We start from the raw sequence: 14,254 nt of genomic DNA on the forward strand, positions 1-14,254 counted from the left end.
CTGGTAGTAGAAGGGGTGAATGATGCTCGACCTCATCAAAACTTTCTGAGGTAACTAAAGTTTGTCACATCTTGAAACAGTGTGTGTGTGTGTGTGTATATGAAGGGAGAACTGGGTAGGGGTGTGTGTGTGTGTGTGTGTGTGTGTGTGTGAGGTATAACATATATGTATACACACGTACCACATGCTCCTACCCAGTCTCCAGTCTTTTCTGACTCTCCCCTCCCCTGGTTTCTCCACCTCCCGCTGCCTCCGGTCTCCTGTCCGTCACTCCCTGAGCTCCCTTCACCCCTCATGCACCCAGCCCAGGTTCATCTCCTTCCTCGGGTTGTGTACGTATCTACACCGCTACACCGCCGAAAGTAGGGGGATGAATGGAGATCTGGGGCGCTGGATGTGCAACACACGTGTGCGCGCGCACACTTCCCTATTGAGGGACAAACACACAGACACTTTGAGGGGGGACACACTTTATTGAGGGAGAGACGCACGCACTTCTCTACTGTGGGAAACACACAACACTTTGTGGAGGGAAACACCCCCCGTATTGGGGGAAACACATTTCTCTTTTGGGGAAAGACGCACTTTATGGAGGGACACACATTTCTCTCCTGGGGAAATGCGTACCTCACCGAGGTAGACACGCACACGCACACGCCGTACTGAGGACGGCGCGGGCCGGGCCGGGCCGGGCGGGGCGGGGCCGGGGGCGGAGGCGACGGCGGGGGCGGAGCGGCGGCGGCGGGAGGCGGGAGCTGCGCGCCTCAGTCGCTCCGGCTGCGGCTGCGGCTCCAGCCCGGCTCGGCTCGGCTCGGCATGGCAGCTCCCGCCCGCCGCAGCCGGCCCCGCCGCGCCGCCCCGCTGCAGCCGCCGCCGCCCGCGCCGCCGCCCGCCCCGCCGCCGCCGCCGCCGGCCCCGCTGCTGCCGCTGCTGCTGCTGCTGGCCAGCGGGCCCGGCTCGTCCGCGTCGCGGGAGCCCGACAGCCCGTGCCGGGTGAAGACGGTGACCGTGTCCACGCTGCCCGTGCTCCGCGAGAACGACATCAGCTGGAGCGGCTCCCCGCCCGCCGCCGCCCCCGGCCCCGCCGAGTCCCGCCTGCTGCTCTTCGTCCGCAACGAGCTGCCCGGGCGCATCGCGGTGCAGGACGACCTGGACAACACGGAGCTGCCCTTCTTCACCCTGGGTGAGCGCCCGGCCCGCGCGGGGAAGGGCTCCAGGCCACTGCCCCTTCCCCGCGCCTGTCCCGCAGCCGCCCGCCCCCGGGAGCCGCCTTCCCTGCTCCCAGAAACACAGCTATGCCTGTGTGTGGGGACACAGAGTTTTTCCTTGATCTCCTCCCCGAAGTTACGAGCAGCCCCCCTGCACCTGCTCAGGTGGGCGCCCGGCTCCCCGGCCCCTCCGCTTTCTGCCGGGGGGTGTTTGCCACAAGGTTGTCCTCGGCCCTTTCCTCCGCTCCCCATGCTCGCTTCTACCCCCCTTCTTTTTTCTCCCTTCCAGACCCCCCAGCAGCATGGTGGTCACTTCTCATCCCCCTCCCTGTCACTGACAGGCTGGGGTCCTGTGTCTCAGGGCTCCCCTGCCCTCACTGCTGTCAAATGTAGGCCGTTCTTGCTCTGGAAAGGGCAAGTTTTCTTCCCTTTCTTACCCCCCCCCCTTCTTTCCCAAGTTGCAGAGCAGTTTCCTTCCTTGCAATGATCCTGCAGGAGTCACTTCAGTGCTGTCACATTGTTGCGGTGTGATTCCCCCCCTCCTTATGGAGAGCCTACTTAGAGCTTTTTTTCCTCCCTTTTCATGTTTTCCTCTTGGTGCGCATTCCTCTTCCTGGGAAGCAAGGCTTGGGAGGGATATATAGATTTTTTTTTTTTTTTTTATAATTATTATTATTAGCAGGGTCTCTCGGCTGTCTAATGACTTTGGGGAAGACTTCATCCCGGAGCCTGGTAGCTCAGGCTGCGAAGTAGCGGATGCTCCCGAAACGGTCTTCTGCAGAAGGTTGGCCTTGGAGAAGCTGCCGTTGAGTGCAGAGGGAAGAGGATGCTTCATTTTAGCAAGAGGCTTGTTTATAAATATTTTGGTTGAATGGCGCTGATTGCCCTGGCTCTGTGCGGTGCTTGCACAGTTGGGTCTCTTGCAGAATGCCCCACACGTTGTTGTTTTCCTGTACTTTGAAAGATTTCAGCTGTAGCGGGGAGGAAAACTAATGCATTTTTATGGGAACAGCATTGCCTTATTTTTGTGTAGCTGGTTGATCTCTTCTCCAAGAGGATGCTCTCGCTGTGTCTTGTCACTATTATCTTATGCTCTGCCTTAGATCTGACTTGTTATGCTCAATAAAAGTGAATTGTTTAGAATTTGGTATCTAAAGCTTGGCATCTGCTATGGCAGATCACTGAAGGTTTTTGTTGATCTCAGTACAGCTCTTCTTTATCCACCAGCTTCTCTGGTATCTAAACCTACTGTAATTTGAGTACCTGCTTAGTTTTGTGTGCGAGATGCAGCTTAATGAACCTTGGTTGCGACTTTCAGTGGATTGTGTGCATTTAGCATGTCAAGATCTTCTAGCCTGTGTTCACGCTAGCCCGGTAAATAGCTGTAAGCTCAGCAGTGTTGTGGGAGCCGACTGTTGTGCTTCCAAGTGACTGCCTCTCCAGTGAATGTGATGCGCTAGAGTAGCGAGATGACTGACTGCATCTCATGGTCCTTTTAACCCCCTGTGAGGCTCTCCTAGTAGAGCATGCTTGCAGTAGACACTCACGTAGTGCATAAGGGGTCTCGCAGGCTGAGTCTGTCGGGTCCTTACTTTGCAGCATTTTCTAGGAACCTGAAGTCGATCGCAAAGAATCAATGTCCTTCGTATCTTACCTGAAATACAAAGTTCAGAATCGGGGAGCAGACTGGCATGAGGGTGGGCCAGCCTTTACCGTGCAAGCAGCTCGGAGACAGTAAGAGTCTTAGTGTGCTGCTGACTTGAGATTTCGGGGTAAAGTAAACATTATGATAGGGTCTGGGAGTGAATTCTCTCCAGCTCCATATCGTACTCTTGGCTAAATGTATCAGAGGAAGGCAAAAGGCCCTCCAGGTAGCTTTACATATTGGTTCCTGCTCTAAGAAAGATTTGGCTTGCTAGATCAAAAAGTCTGATCTGGTATAGCAAATCTCATTTCAATAAGTGACTGAAGATACTGTATCTGCTGAAGAAATTCTTTACTTAAAACAGCCAACCTGGGGTTTAGCTAGTGCTGTGATGTGCATGCAGCCTCTACCGCAAGACTGCCTCTTTTTGTTGTGCTTTTTTATATGTTGGAGAGCCCAAGGTATCCCCCAAAATTGTCAGAGTATAAAGGGCAGGGAAGCAACTTCCCCCTCCAACCACCACTGTATGGGATGGCTTGATGGCCATTCTAAGTTTAATAGGTGCCTCGTTCCAAGGGGAGATGATTCTTTTCCTTTCCCAAGCTCTGTCGTATGAATTATTTGTATCCTCTGATATTTTAAATTTGTGCCTTTTTTAATATCACCTGGATCTTCTCCTACACTTAACTCTTTCCTGGGCCATTGTTATAAAGGATTTTGCTGGTTAGCATGCTGGTTTTTACTAGACATTGGTCCTAGTCCCAATACACTTTCATGTTGCACAGCATCTGAAGGCCTGAAGAACTTGATTGTTTTGGATAGTGGGGGAAATAGCCTCAGTTAGTTTGTCCTTCCTTTACATGCAGAAATTCTTGGTATCTAGTATCAAAAATGTATTGACCCGTCTTGTGCTGACCATCTGTACTGTCTCTCTGTTGAAGGAAAAACTTCATAGGCATCTAACTATTTTTTTTATTTTAGGAAGGAGAGAATGTTTCTGCCTTGAATAGGTACAGGCACCCTAAGCCGCCTGGCCTGAATAGCTTCAAAGAAGGACTTTGTTAGAAAGTTGTAATATGGGTAACGGAGGGGAAGGAGGAAGTGATGTTTAGAACTTGCACGGAAAAGTTGAGAACAAAATAAGAGCCAAACTTGGGAATTTATTTATTTATTTATTTTTTAACCTTGGGAGAGACCAGAAACACTTTCCTGGCAACTCTCTTCATTCACCGCAGCAGAACGTAGATGCGAGTCCTGAATGTCTCATTGCCATGTTTCCTTTTCCTGTGAGTGGTTTAGGACTCTTAAGGCCAGGAAACACAAACTGTAGCATTCAGTTCTTTGTAGAGATATGACTCTCTGGACCCAAGGACGACTGACTTCTCCTGGGACGCTATCTACAATAAGCATCCTTTCTTGCTAACGCTTTTTTTCTCCGACCCATGGTGTTCCTGCTGTAGAAAAGATTGTCTGACTTCCTCATGGAGTTCCATGTAGGTACGCTTGGAGCAGGGTTAGGGAAGACTGTATCAAGGGCTGCTGGGCTTTGAGAGCAACAGAGGAAAACTTGTGCTCAGGAAAGCAGTTGAAAAAGTTAAGAGATGGTGAATCTGTGAAGACAAGGAGGATTCCCATACAAAAGGTGTGCTGTGATTTGCGTCATAAAAGATTTCCCACCTGAAATCTAGGAAAGACCCAACTTCTGTGGGGCAGGAAACTCCAGCATGTCAAAAATGTCCTGTGCGGCTTTGAAAGGAATTAAGTGCTTTTGAAGTCTTTGGCAGAAAACCAAAAGAGCTATTCTGAGGCAGGAGGTAATAGTCTAGTGCTTGGAGAGCTCTCCTAGGAGGAGATGGGGAAACCAGCTGGGACTTGAACCTCGGGCTTCTGTGGCCCAGGTGATGTTCTGCTTCCCCCGCCCCTCCCCCCCCCCCATGATATTGGCTACTCTGGGTGGGGGAGTCTGGTTTTACCAAAAATGCCATCCTGGACCAGAGAAGAGTGTTTTGCTGAACCTAGTAGGTATCTTCTAGTTAATACTTTGATTATATCAACAGCTTTTTGATGGCGGGGGAAAAAACCCTGTATAAAAACAGGGCCTCTTTTTTTTTTTCCTTGCTTTGTCTTCACAACCCTGATCTCAAAGGGTACTAGTAGGAGACTAGTCGCACCTTTCCTGGCATGTGGAAATATTCCTTGTGAAACTATAGATTTGCTATGCCAAAGGAACATTTTTCTGCCCACTAGGGGGTGTTGGTGTCTGGAGATCTGTGTGCCTGTAATCCCCAGGGCTGCGTAGGACAAATTAATTTGCCTATATGTATATGCTTCATTCTTGAAACCAGTTGTGGGAAGAGAAAGAGTTCTCCATTTCCGCTCAGAAAGCTAGCAGCTGGTTAACTTTTATTGTGCTCCGTCTTCCTGTGATCAAAACACGGGACCCCTGGCTAAAAACTGACCTAATTTTGTTTCCTTATTCTCTTTAGAGTTGTGTTAGCACCCCTCGTCTCTGACTGACACCAGTGCTCCTTGTATTTCATCAGCCGTTTCCCTGTTTGAGAGACCATACAAATTGTCTCCTTCCCCCACTACCAATCCGTGGTTCAGGAATGCTAAAATTATTCAGTAAAGTGCTCTTAAGGCAGGAAATGGAAAATTTTAACTTTACTCCTTGTGCATATATGCTATCAATTGACATACAGCTCACGATGATGCACGAGTTCTCTGCAACCTTGGGTACACCTGTACTACCTTGCTGTATTTAATATCTTGCAGTATTTTTATTGGCAAATGGTCTAGCATCTTCATTGACTTGATCCATTTGTGATGAGGTCTCTTCTCTCTCAAAGGTATGCATCTTGATTGAGTTAGTGGCCATGTGTTATATACAATAGCTTTTTCAACAAGCGGCAGAGCCTGCTTTAAGTGCAATTCAGAGAATGAGGCAGTTAACTTCCAATCTAATTTAGATGGTCTGTGTATATATATGCAGGCAGATTTTCAGCATAGCTCTTATGTAAGAGACTACAATGTAAATGTAAAAAGAGTTTACTATATACTTCTCATAAATGACTTTAATGGATGCTGTTTGACAAGCATATGCAGCTCTGCAAGATGCTTTGTATCTAGGGCTGTCAGAAAAAAGTGTGTGTGCATACGCATTAAGACTCTCTAACAATATCCCCACGTGCAAAGGGCCTGTGCTAAGGTGGTATAACTCTGACTGGAGCTTTTATGGAGTCTGGCTGTGTTGATCCTAACATCGTAATCTGTGTATGTAGTTTCCTGGGTTCTTGTTCTCAAAGTTAACTTCTTTTCCCACGTCCATCTGGGTACTTGAGTGGTTTTTATATATATATGTAAATAAATGAAATGTTTGGTTTTTTTTTTTAATGGAGAGAGTGTTTATTTCTCTCCAAAAGACTTGAAGTGATTTCTCGTTTCTTTTTAAAAACAAATAAAAATCCTTTTGTTTCGCTGAGTTGATTTTTTTCAAGACTTGCTGTTTTCAAAGATGGGATTTTTTTGGAAAGATTTTCAACAAGTGGAAAGGTGGGAGATGCTTTTACAGCTTGAGCATTTGCTGCTACTCCTGTTTATAATACAATACAGGAGTGTTCGTTTGGTTTATGGGGTCTCTGAGCAGGATCAGCTCAGGAGTGAGGGCCAATGTTTGACTCTCTGTGGGTACTTGCCTGTGCCCTGAGTTGCAATTTGTATTTTGTGGCATACTGAAGTAAATTTGAACTCCTGTCTGTTCAGGGAATTTGTTCCCAAACGTGGATTTCCACTGCATGGGCAAAAACAAGCGACTCCAGTGGGCTGGAAGGGGGTAGGGAGGAGCTGTTGCATGGGCTGTTTGTATGAGATTTGAAGAAGCCTGCAAAATACTGAACATGATGAGTTTAAGTGGTTTAAACTGGTTTAAGTGATCAGAAACTGGTTTAAACCTTTAACAGAACTTGAGTTCTGTGCACATAAACCAGTTTCAAAATGGCTGAAACTGGTTTAAGATAAACCTGGTTGAATGTAGTATCAGACTTAACTGATTTGGGTCAAACCGGTTTATGCAATGTCTGTCCCAGACCTCTTCCTTGTTTAAGTTAATCCAGAGTCCCCCAGCATCCCAGATGCTTTGCAGCTGGGCTGGGATAGGCTGTCCTCTCTGCTCTCCAAAGAACAGGCTGGCTTTTCCCCTCTCCTTCCTAGCTAGAGCTCTGGCAGAGACTGCAGGCACAGTAGCATCTACCTGGCTTCCCTTGCTGCTCAAGCAGGGATTCCTGCCCCCTTCCATTTCCTACTACATGGACCCTAGGCATGTGTGATGCTAGCTAATGCTGAGAGGTGTGTATGTGTCTCCAGTTTCACTGGGACAGGCAGACAGAACAGTGTTTGCTTAGGGCTTTTTGGAACTAATCAACAGGTAGCTAGTAATGTTCTTCTGTTCCTTCCTTGGAAAACGGTGTTTAAGAAGAGCTTTAACTAATGAGAGAGGCTTTATTTTGCTGATGGGCTGATAGCACTGGTTTTATCAGCTGCCCTGCTGGTTTGCGGAGAGGGAGATTTGAAAAGCTGATGTCGCCAACAATTGCATGCACTGCCCACCTTCTCCTTGCCTCAGAGTGTTAGCCCAGGGCTGGAGTCTGGCAACACTCCCACCCCTTGAACAGCCGGCAGGGAAAAGCCTGAGACTTCCCCTCCCTAATCAGAGCATCGTGCCATGCCCCCCTCAGCTCAGCATTATGTAAGGGAAGGGAGGGCTGCTCTAGCAACCTGGCTTCTAGCCTGAGCCACTGCAGGCATGTATCTGTATTTCTGGAATAAAAAGGAAACGTCTATCCACCTCCAAATTGGTTCAGGCTTCGCAGGTTAGACTAACCTGCAAAGATTGAATCAGTTCAGGCTCAGACTTTTTGAATGCCTGTCCCTAACCTGTGTGGGTTGGTTGGTTGAAGTTGTCCACTAGATTATTGAATGCCCCCTTGCCTTGCACTGACTGGGTTATTGTGGACAGTCAGGTAAAGTACAGCAACTTCCAACGTTTGCTTCCTACAGATTCAAAACTGAATCATGCTGTGCAAAAGCACTGATGGGAAGTGCAGTGAAAACAAGACGCTTGCAGCAGGCTCCCTGGGGCGGCGAGCCGGGGAGGGATGTCTCCTGATTCTGACAGCATGGAGCCTTCCCTCTGGAAGGACTCCTGTTTGTGTGAAACAGCTGTTGTTAATGTGTTAGTTTGATTCAGGGAGCAGTTCCTTAAATGGGGTGTGCTCTTTATAGGTGGGAGGTGGGGAGGGACATGTGAAGACTAACAGTAAGTGTTGCGGTGTTTCTGTGCCCTATCTGGGTTTTCATTCCAGTATGTCCCACAGTCTCTGTGTAATACTATCTGAGGGGTGGAGTGGAAAGATGCTCTGAAAAAGAGCCCCTTGAAGTTCATTTTCTCATGTTAATAACCTGACACGGAAGAGCTTTGCAGGCAGGTAGCAGGGGGGAGATCAGGGAAAGGGCTCTACAAATGCATGGTTTTAGCTGAGTGCTATCTTTAGCATGTTAGAGAGAGTTCTTCCTGACTACTGCCCCCTTCCCAAGGCAGAGAAGACCCTCTGGGTTACTTGTAAGCAGGTATTGTATCGCAGGGAAAGAAGGAAAGGCGGGTGGGCTTTTAACTCTGGGGCTGTGATGCAGGTGTGAAGTGGTACTAATGTTCCTCCCTAACTGTTTCCTGAAAGGAACTACTTTTAGGATGAGGTGGCTCCTGGCCTGAAAATCTGTCGGCCTTGGCAACGGATCTGAATGTGCCTTGTGGGAGAAAGTAGTTTCTGTTCTTTCCCTCTAATTTGTTGCTACCATTATCGCCCAGGCAGCTGGCTAGAACAGGTAGGATTGTGCAGCTGCATAAGCTGAAGCAATACGGTCAGGAAGTTGCCGCAAGTCGGTAAGAAGAAAGTCTTCATTCTTATTCCTTGCTCTGCTGCTGGTTGCTGTGTCACCTTGGCAAAGTCGCTTAACTCCATTAGCCTCGGTTTTGTTCTGTGACTGTTCGTGCTTCACAGATGCACCTGCAAAAGAGATACTATGCCTCGTATTAAGTTCGAGAGGATGCATGAGTCTGACTCATCGCTCCAGGTTTGGGTTTCCTTGTACTCGACAAATGTTTTAAGCTTCATCTTTAAGAGGCAGTTGAAATTTACCCCGCAGAGAATTCTGACATCTCAAAGTCTTCATTTCTATCCAGGAAAAAAGGAAGTCGAACTTTTCCTGAAAAAGTAGTTTGTTGGGGAGGGGAAAGTGTACTCCTGGGGGCAAAACAAGTGGGTTTCACTAGAATCATGATTTCAGGAAAAGTTGAATGGCCCCGAGTTCCAGGGATTCAGAGAGTCTGGACCTGAAAACCCTGCTATAAACTGACCCTCCTTGGCTCTTCTGTAGGGCTTTCTTTGTTTTCAGTGTTTGGGAATTTTTGATCAAACTGGACACGTGCGTATGCGCGCTCTCTCTCTCTCTCAAAAAAAGTTTACAGAGCATCTCGATTTTATTCCCAACCCCTTCTTTTTAGCCAAAAGAAACGAAACAAAACCCAGTTAAACAAGCAGCACAACGCAGACTGACTTCCAGCCATCTCGCTTGCAAGCTTGTTAAGGGCCAATTTCCCAGAACCTTGATTCAGGACTCTGGGTGCCCTGAGGTGCCCTTGCCATAGGACACTATCGCTGGGATTACAGCAGATCTGGAGAGCCTGGTTCAGGAAGAGACTTCTGGGAAAGTGAAGCTGTGAGGTGGCAGGAAACCAGCCAGGTTTGTGATGCTACCCGTGTTTTGACAAAAAGAATCAAAATAAAGATGTTTCTGTAATCGTTCTTCTTTTGCCAAATCATTTTTTGGGGGAAAGAACCCAGTCTGACAAAAAAATCCCCAGTCACTTTTAACAGAGCCTACGGAGGGCCATTGATGTGATAAGTTTTGTGTTATTTTGATCACAGATTTCTGTGCGCTCTGACTAGTTTTTGCTCCTACTACCTCAAAAGTTTTTTGCTTGTTGCTGTCTAAATCTGTGGAAAGTCTGTCGAAATGGGTGGTGGGGGCAAGTCCTTTATGCCTCTGTCTTTGGTGATATTTGAATGTGGTAGATCCAGCTGAGCAACAAATGCAGCAGCCCCCTCAGCAGGCCCTCAGTACCTCTTATTTTTGTGGTGTTAGGGAAATACAAGTCTGTGTTAAAGCTTCAAAAGACCATCCTTAAAGAATTGCTGCTTTGCAAGAGTACCCATATTGACCAGCTAGTGGCAACAGAAGATTAACTATAGACAGAGCCTCCTAGACTTGCAGCTGAACTGCAAACAGTAAGAGGGTAGGAATAACTCAACACTAGCAACTGGGCAGGGTGGGTTCAAACCTCACTTCCTTCTCCCTTTCTGAGCGGGGAGGGAGGAAGCAGGTGGAGCAGGGTTCAGGTGTGCCAGCAGGGTACAAGTATACTCATGATCCTGGCATCATACAAAGCTGCGCTCCCCTACCATGCGTTACAGGGAACTTCCGGTCCTCTTTGCATGTATTAGGGGGAGGGGAACATTAAAAGCCTCAGATGGGTGGGACCAAAGCAATTAAATTCATGCTCCCTCTGGACAAAATGGGACTAGCCAAGTCCTTTTGTGCTACTTCATGATGTATGTGATGCTAATAACCACACTGACTCCTTAAGTAGACTCCTTTTGCCTGCCTTGCTGTGTAACTGGGATGTTGGCTTGGTCCAATGGCAGGCGTAGAAAGTAGTTGTCAATTATGGTAAGAGCCTAGTAGGGTGGGAAGAGACCGAAGGATTGTTTTCAGGCTATTTTTACTAGGTGCCTGTTCTAGCATGTTGAGGTGGCTGGAGATGCATGTATGCCATCTTCATGCTGGAGGCCAGTCCGTGTTCACTTGGGCAGGAAGGGGGGTATGAAAGGTCAAGCTGTATGGTGTATAACAGCTCCTTTGCTGGGAAGCTTTTGAGAGTGGGTGTATTGTTCGCATCTGTACTATGTCAGGTACATCCAGGATGATTCATAAACAACAAACTGGGGAATTGCCCTCCTCCAGCTGCAGCTTTGTGAACAGGGAGAGAGCAGCACCGCCACTTTTCTCCCTCCTCCTCGTTCTCTCTCCCTTTTCCCTCGGCATTACTGCCTGCTTCTGTTACTGATTACAGTAGCCGCCACACAGTGTAATGGACAGGATCCTTATACGTAACTAGCTTAGACAGTGGTGCCACAGAAATGAATTGAATGTTTTGTGCAAACCGCTGGGAATCTGCTAATTCATTTAAGATTCCCAGTGTCCAGACAGTATGGCGACAGTTAATGGTATTGAAGATGCCAGGTGAAGCAGTGTCCTTGATGTCCAGGATCGGGTGTCCTGGATCTGCCTGTCAATGGGCAAAGCTTCTGATCTCCTTCTGGAGGGTACAGTTGTGCGATCATCTTCTCTGGCTCACCCACTGACTCCTGTGGCCTCTATCCTGTATACGCCAGGTGAGAGAGGAAGCTGGGTCACTCTGCTGCTCAGTCCCTACATTAACTTTAATATACTTTGCCTGGTATGAATGAGTGAGAGATGGAAATTCCCTGATGACTTGGTGACAGGCTGGCTTATCACTGCTTGGGACAAAAGAGGCCAAATACTGGATGGAGCTGGCACTCATCTGTGCCGAATGAGGCTGCTGATTTAAGAAACAAAGGAACTAACAGGTCTGCAGCCATTTTCAGTTATCTGTTCCCTGCCAGCCTTACCTCCTCCATCCCCATGCCTCCTGTCTTTCCATTTTTCTGCAAAAGACAAACTCTGCAGGAGCTGGGGAAACCATGACTGGCTTTGCAGGCAATAGAGAAAAGGAAGAAATTTTCCATTAGCAGCATCAGCAGTAAAAGAGATTTCCCGGTCACCTGGTAACTGCTGTATTTAGGAAGATGGAGTTGACTCTGTTATTGTCGGGGATGTGTTTGTGGGTTATCCTGCAGAGGGAGGGAAAGGAGGCAAGAGCAGAGGTTCTGGGCAGCGTGGGGATGAAGCCGAGAGGAGGAGTGTTTGACTGTCAGGTCTGATCTTGGTAAAGGAGCAGCTCTACATCCCCCTCCTGCAAGCCGAGAAGAAAGTGGGATGGGGGAAACCTGACAAGTCTGGAGCCCTAGGTTCATTGTCATCTTTTGGTTTTGTTTTATTCTTAATGCACTAGAATAAAATACAAAGTGCCCAGCCAGCTGCACTAATGAGCTGCACTTGGGAGCAGGGTGAGGCGGGACAGTGTGGGGAGCATGATGCTGGGAATCCCTGAGGGAGAGTGGATAGGAAAACACCTTGGTCTGGATGTGAGTGGGAGTAAGTGAACTTGTCCTGAGGAATGCAGATGTCCCTTGGGTGTGGAGGCAGGGGGTGCTCAGTTGTGGTTGTGTGGGCCAAACCTCCAAACTGCAGAATCAACACGTTGCTCCCACCTGGCTCCATAGCTCCAGGGACCTCCTGGCTGCTTTGCTTCTTTGATTAAGTTGCTTGTGTTGTTTAAGAAAGCACTTTCCAGAGCCCAGGAAAACCATGGTCTCTGATCAAGAGTCAGCACTGAGCTTTTAGGTTGGAGGCACTGAAGTGAGATGGTGAAAGGCTGAGCCAGCAGCTGTGGAGTCAGGGACTTGGACTCTACTCCTATCTCTGCAGCTGACCTGCTGTGAAGCCCTGGGCAAATTGCTTCACCTCTATCTTCTCTTTTAGCATTGGCCTGTCTTGTCCTTTTAAATAAAATCCTTGAAGGTGGGGATCATCTCACCTCATCCCTTGCCTAGAACAATGGGACCCTGACAGCATTTGGGCCTTCTCCAAAAGACCTAGTAAGGAATGGGGAAGGCCAAATTGTACCACAGCAATCGCATGCTGCCTAGCATGCGTGGGTTTTCTGTAAGAGATCAGCCATATTTTGCTGAAGGGCTGGGTATCTCCAGTGACCTCAGTTCATTTCTTTGTCTCCTCCTGCTTTCACCTCCCTTTTGCAGAGTACCCATCCTGGGCAGAAGCACTGAGATGCTAGAGAGGCTGCTTTAATACACGCACGCATGTTGTCTGTGGAAGGGAGGGATGGGATTGCACCCGGCACCCACCAGGAAGGAGCAGCTGGCTGGTTACAGCTTGCTCTTAGTGGGTCTTGTCAGATGACCTATTTGTTTCAGTTCCCCTTTCCTTTCTCCCCAAAAAGCCTTAAGCATCTCAGGGTCGCCAGCAAGCTCCCTTTGCCTTTGCGGGCAGTTCTCTTTCCCAGACTGGCTATGGTTTCTGTCTCTTTCTAGCTCCCTGGATTATTGGTTGGTGTACCACTGCCTGAACGTGTAGCATCCCTAAAATATGGGATCAAGCAACAGAAAATAGGAGCTGGCAGCAATGCAGGATTTTTGCCTCTAACCAACTGTTCTGTAACATCAGCTTCATGATTCACCACTCCCATGTCAATAGCTTGCTGCAATAGCAAACACCAGGCTTGTGTGGGATGATAGTATATCTGGGAGTGGTGTCATTGGGAGGGAGTGGAGGGGGCGGGCCTGAAATGGAGCTTGCTTCTTGACAGTCTGCGGCTGAGGGAAAAGAGGATGTGTCTTGAATTGTTCCACTTTCCTCTGGCCTGAGTGACCTGGAGGTTTTGGTGATTTGAACACCGGATTTATTTGGGAGCCTGTTGCAGTTACTGCTTCTACCCCAGCGCCTTTCTGGCCCAAATGGGTGAGTCAGACACGCTGGGAACTTTATGGCTCCTTCTTCATGCTGGGTCTGTTCTCCTGCCTTGCAGTAAGTCTGTTTACCACTCACCTGAATATCAGAATAGATGCCTGCCAATTGCCCCCATTTTAATTCTTGGCTATAAAGTTGTCTCTTCTGTGGGGATGACCTACAGCTGTTGAGAGGAGTATAAAACCCTGATTTAGCTTTTCTGGATCACGGTGGCCACTTGTGTGGTACTTTCAATCTAGCTGTCAGATTAAAAACTGTGTTGGAGAAGGAACATGAGGGAGCAAGCCCTATCATCCTGTTGCTCACACTTCTTCATTCTTGTGCACATCAAAAGAGCTGCTGCATGAAAAGGAAGGGGACCTTTACCATGGAAATAAAAGAGGCTCTGTAAACTCTCCTGTAACTTGCCCAGGAGATTCTTCCAGGGCTTCAGAATCCTGTTTGGTAATATTGGTTTTGGACTCTCCCTTCTCTTTGTACCTAAGTGTACACTTTGTGCTTAAATCCTCAATCTTTGTCTGAAGTGACTGGAAGGAGAATTGGAGCCCAGTGAAGGTGGCAGGAGGAGGGTGATTATTGATGAACTTGTCAGGCTTCTGCAGCTGATATAATTACTAGTTCATGTTTATCTTTCCTCATCTTCTCTGCTCAGCCA

General features: G+C 48.1%; 1 protein-coding gene across 2 annotated transcripts in view; it reads left to right on the forward strand.

Moving 5' to 3' along the window:
- Positions 1-742: 742 nt before the first annotated feature.
- The window catches only part of ASTN2 (astrotactin 2), a 598,062-nt gene continuing 584,550 nt past the window's right edge, over positions 743-14,254 (forward strand). For both annotated transcript variants that reach the window (XM_090021411.1, XM_090021412.1), the window contains exon 1: positions 743-1,183. In XM_090021411.1, coding sequence (XP_089877537.1) covers positions 817-1,183 — 367 coding nt within the window. In that variant the 5' untranslated portion in view covers positions 743-816. The remainder of the gene's footprint in view (positions 1,184-14,254) is intronic.

This window comes from Crocodylus siamensis, chromosome 11 (assembly GCF_052110815.1).
Source record: "Crocodylus siamensis isolate JL-2025a chromosome 11, ASM5211081v1, whole genome shotgun sequence".
Classification (NCBI taxonomy): domain Eukaryota; kingdom Metazoa; phylum Chordata; order Crocodylia; family Crocodylidae; genus Crocodylus; species Crocodylus siamensis.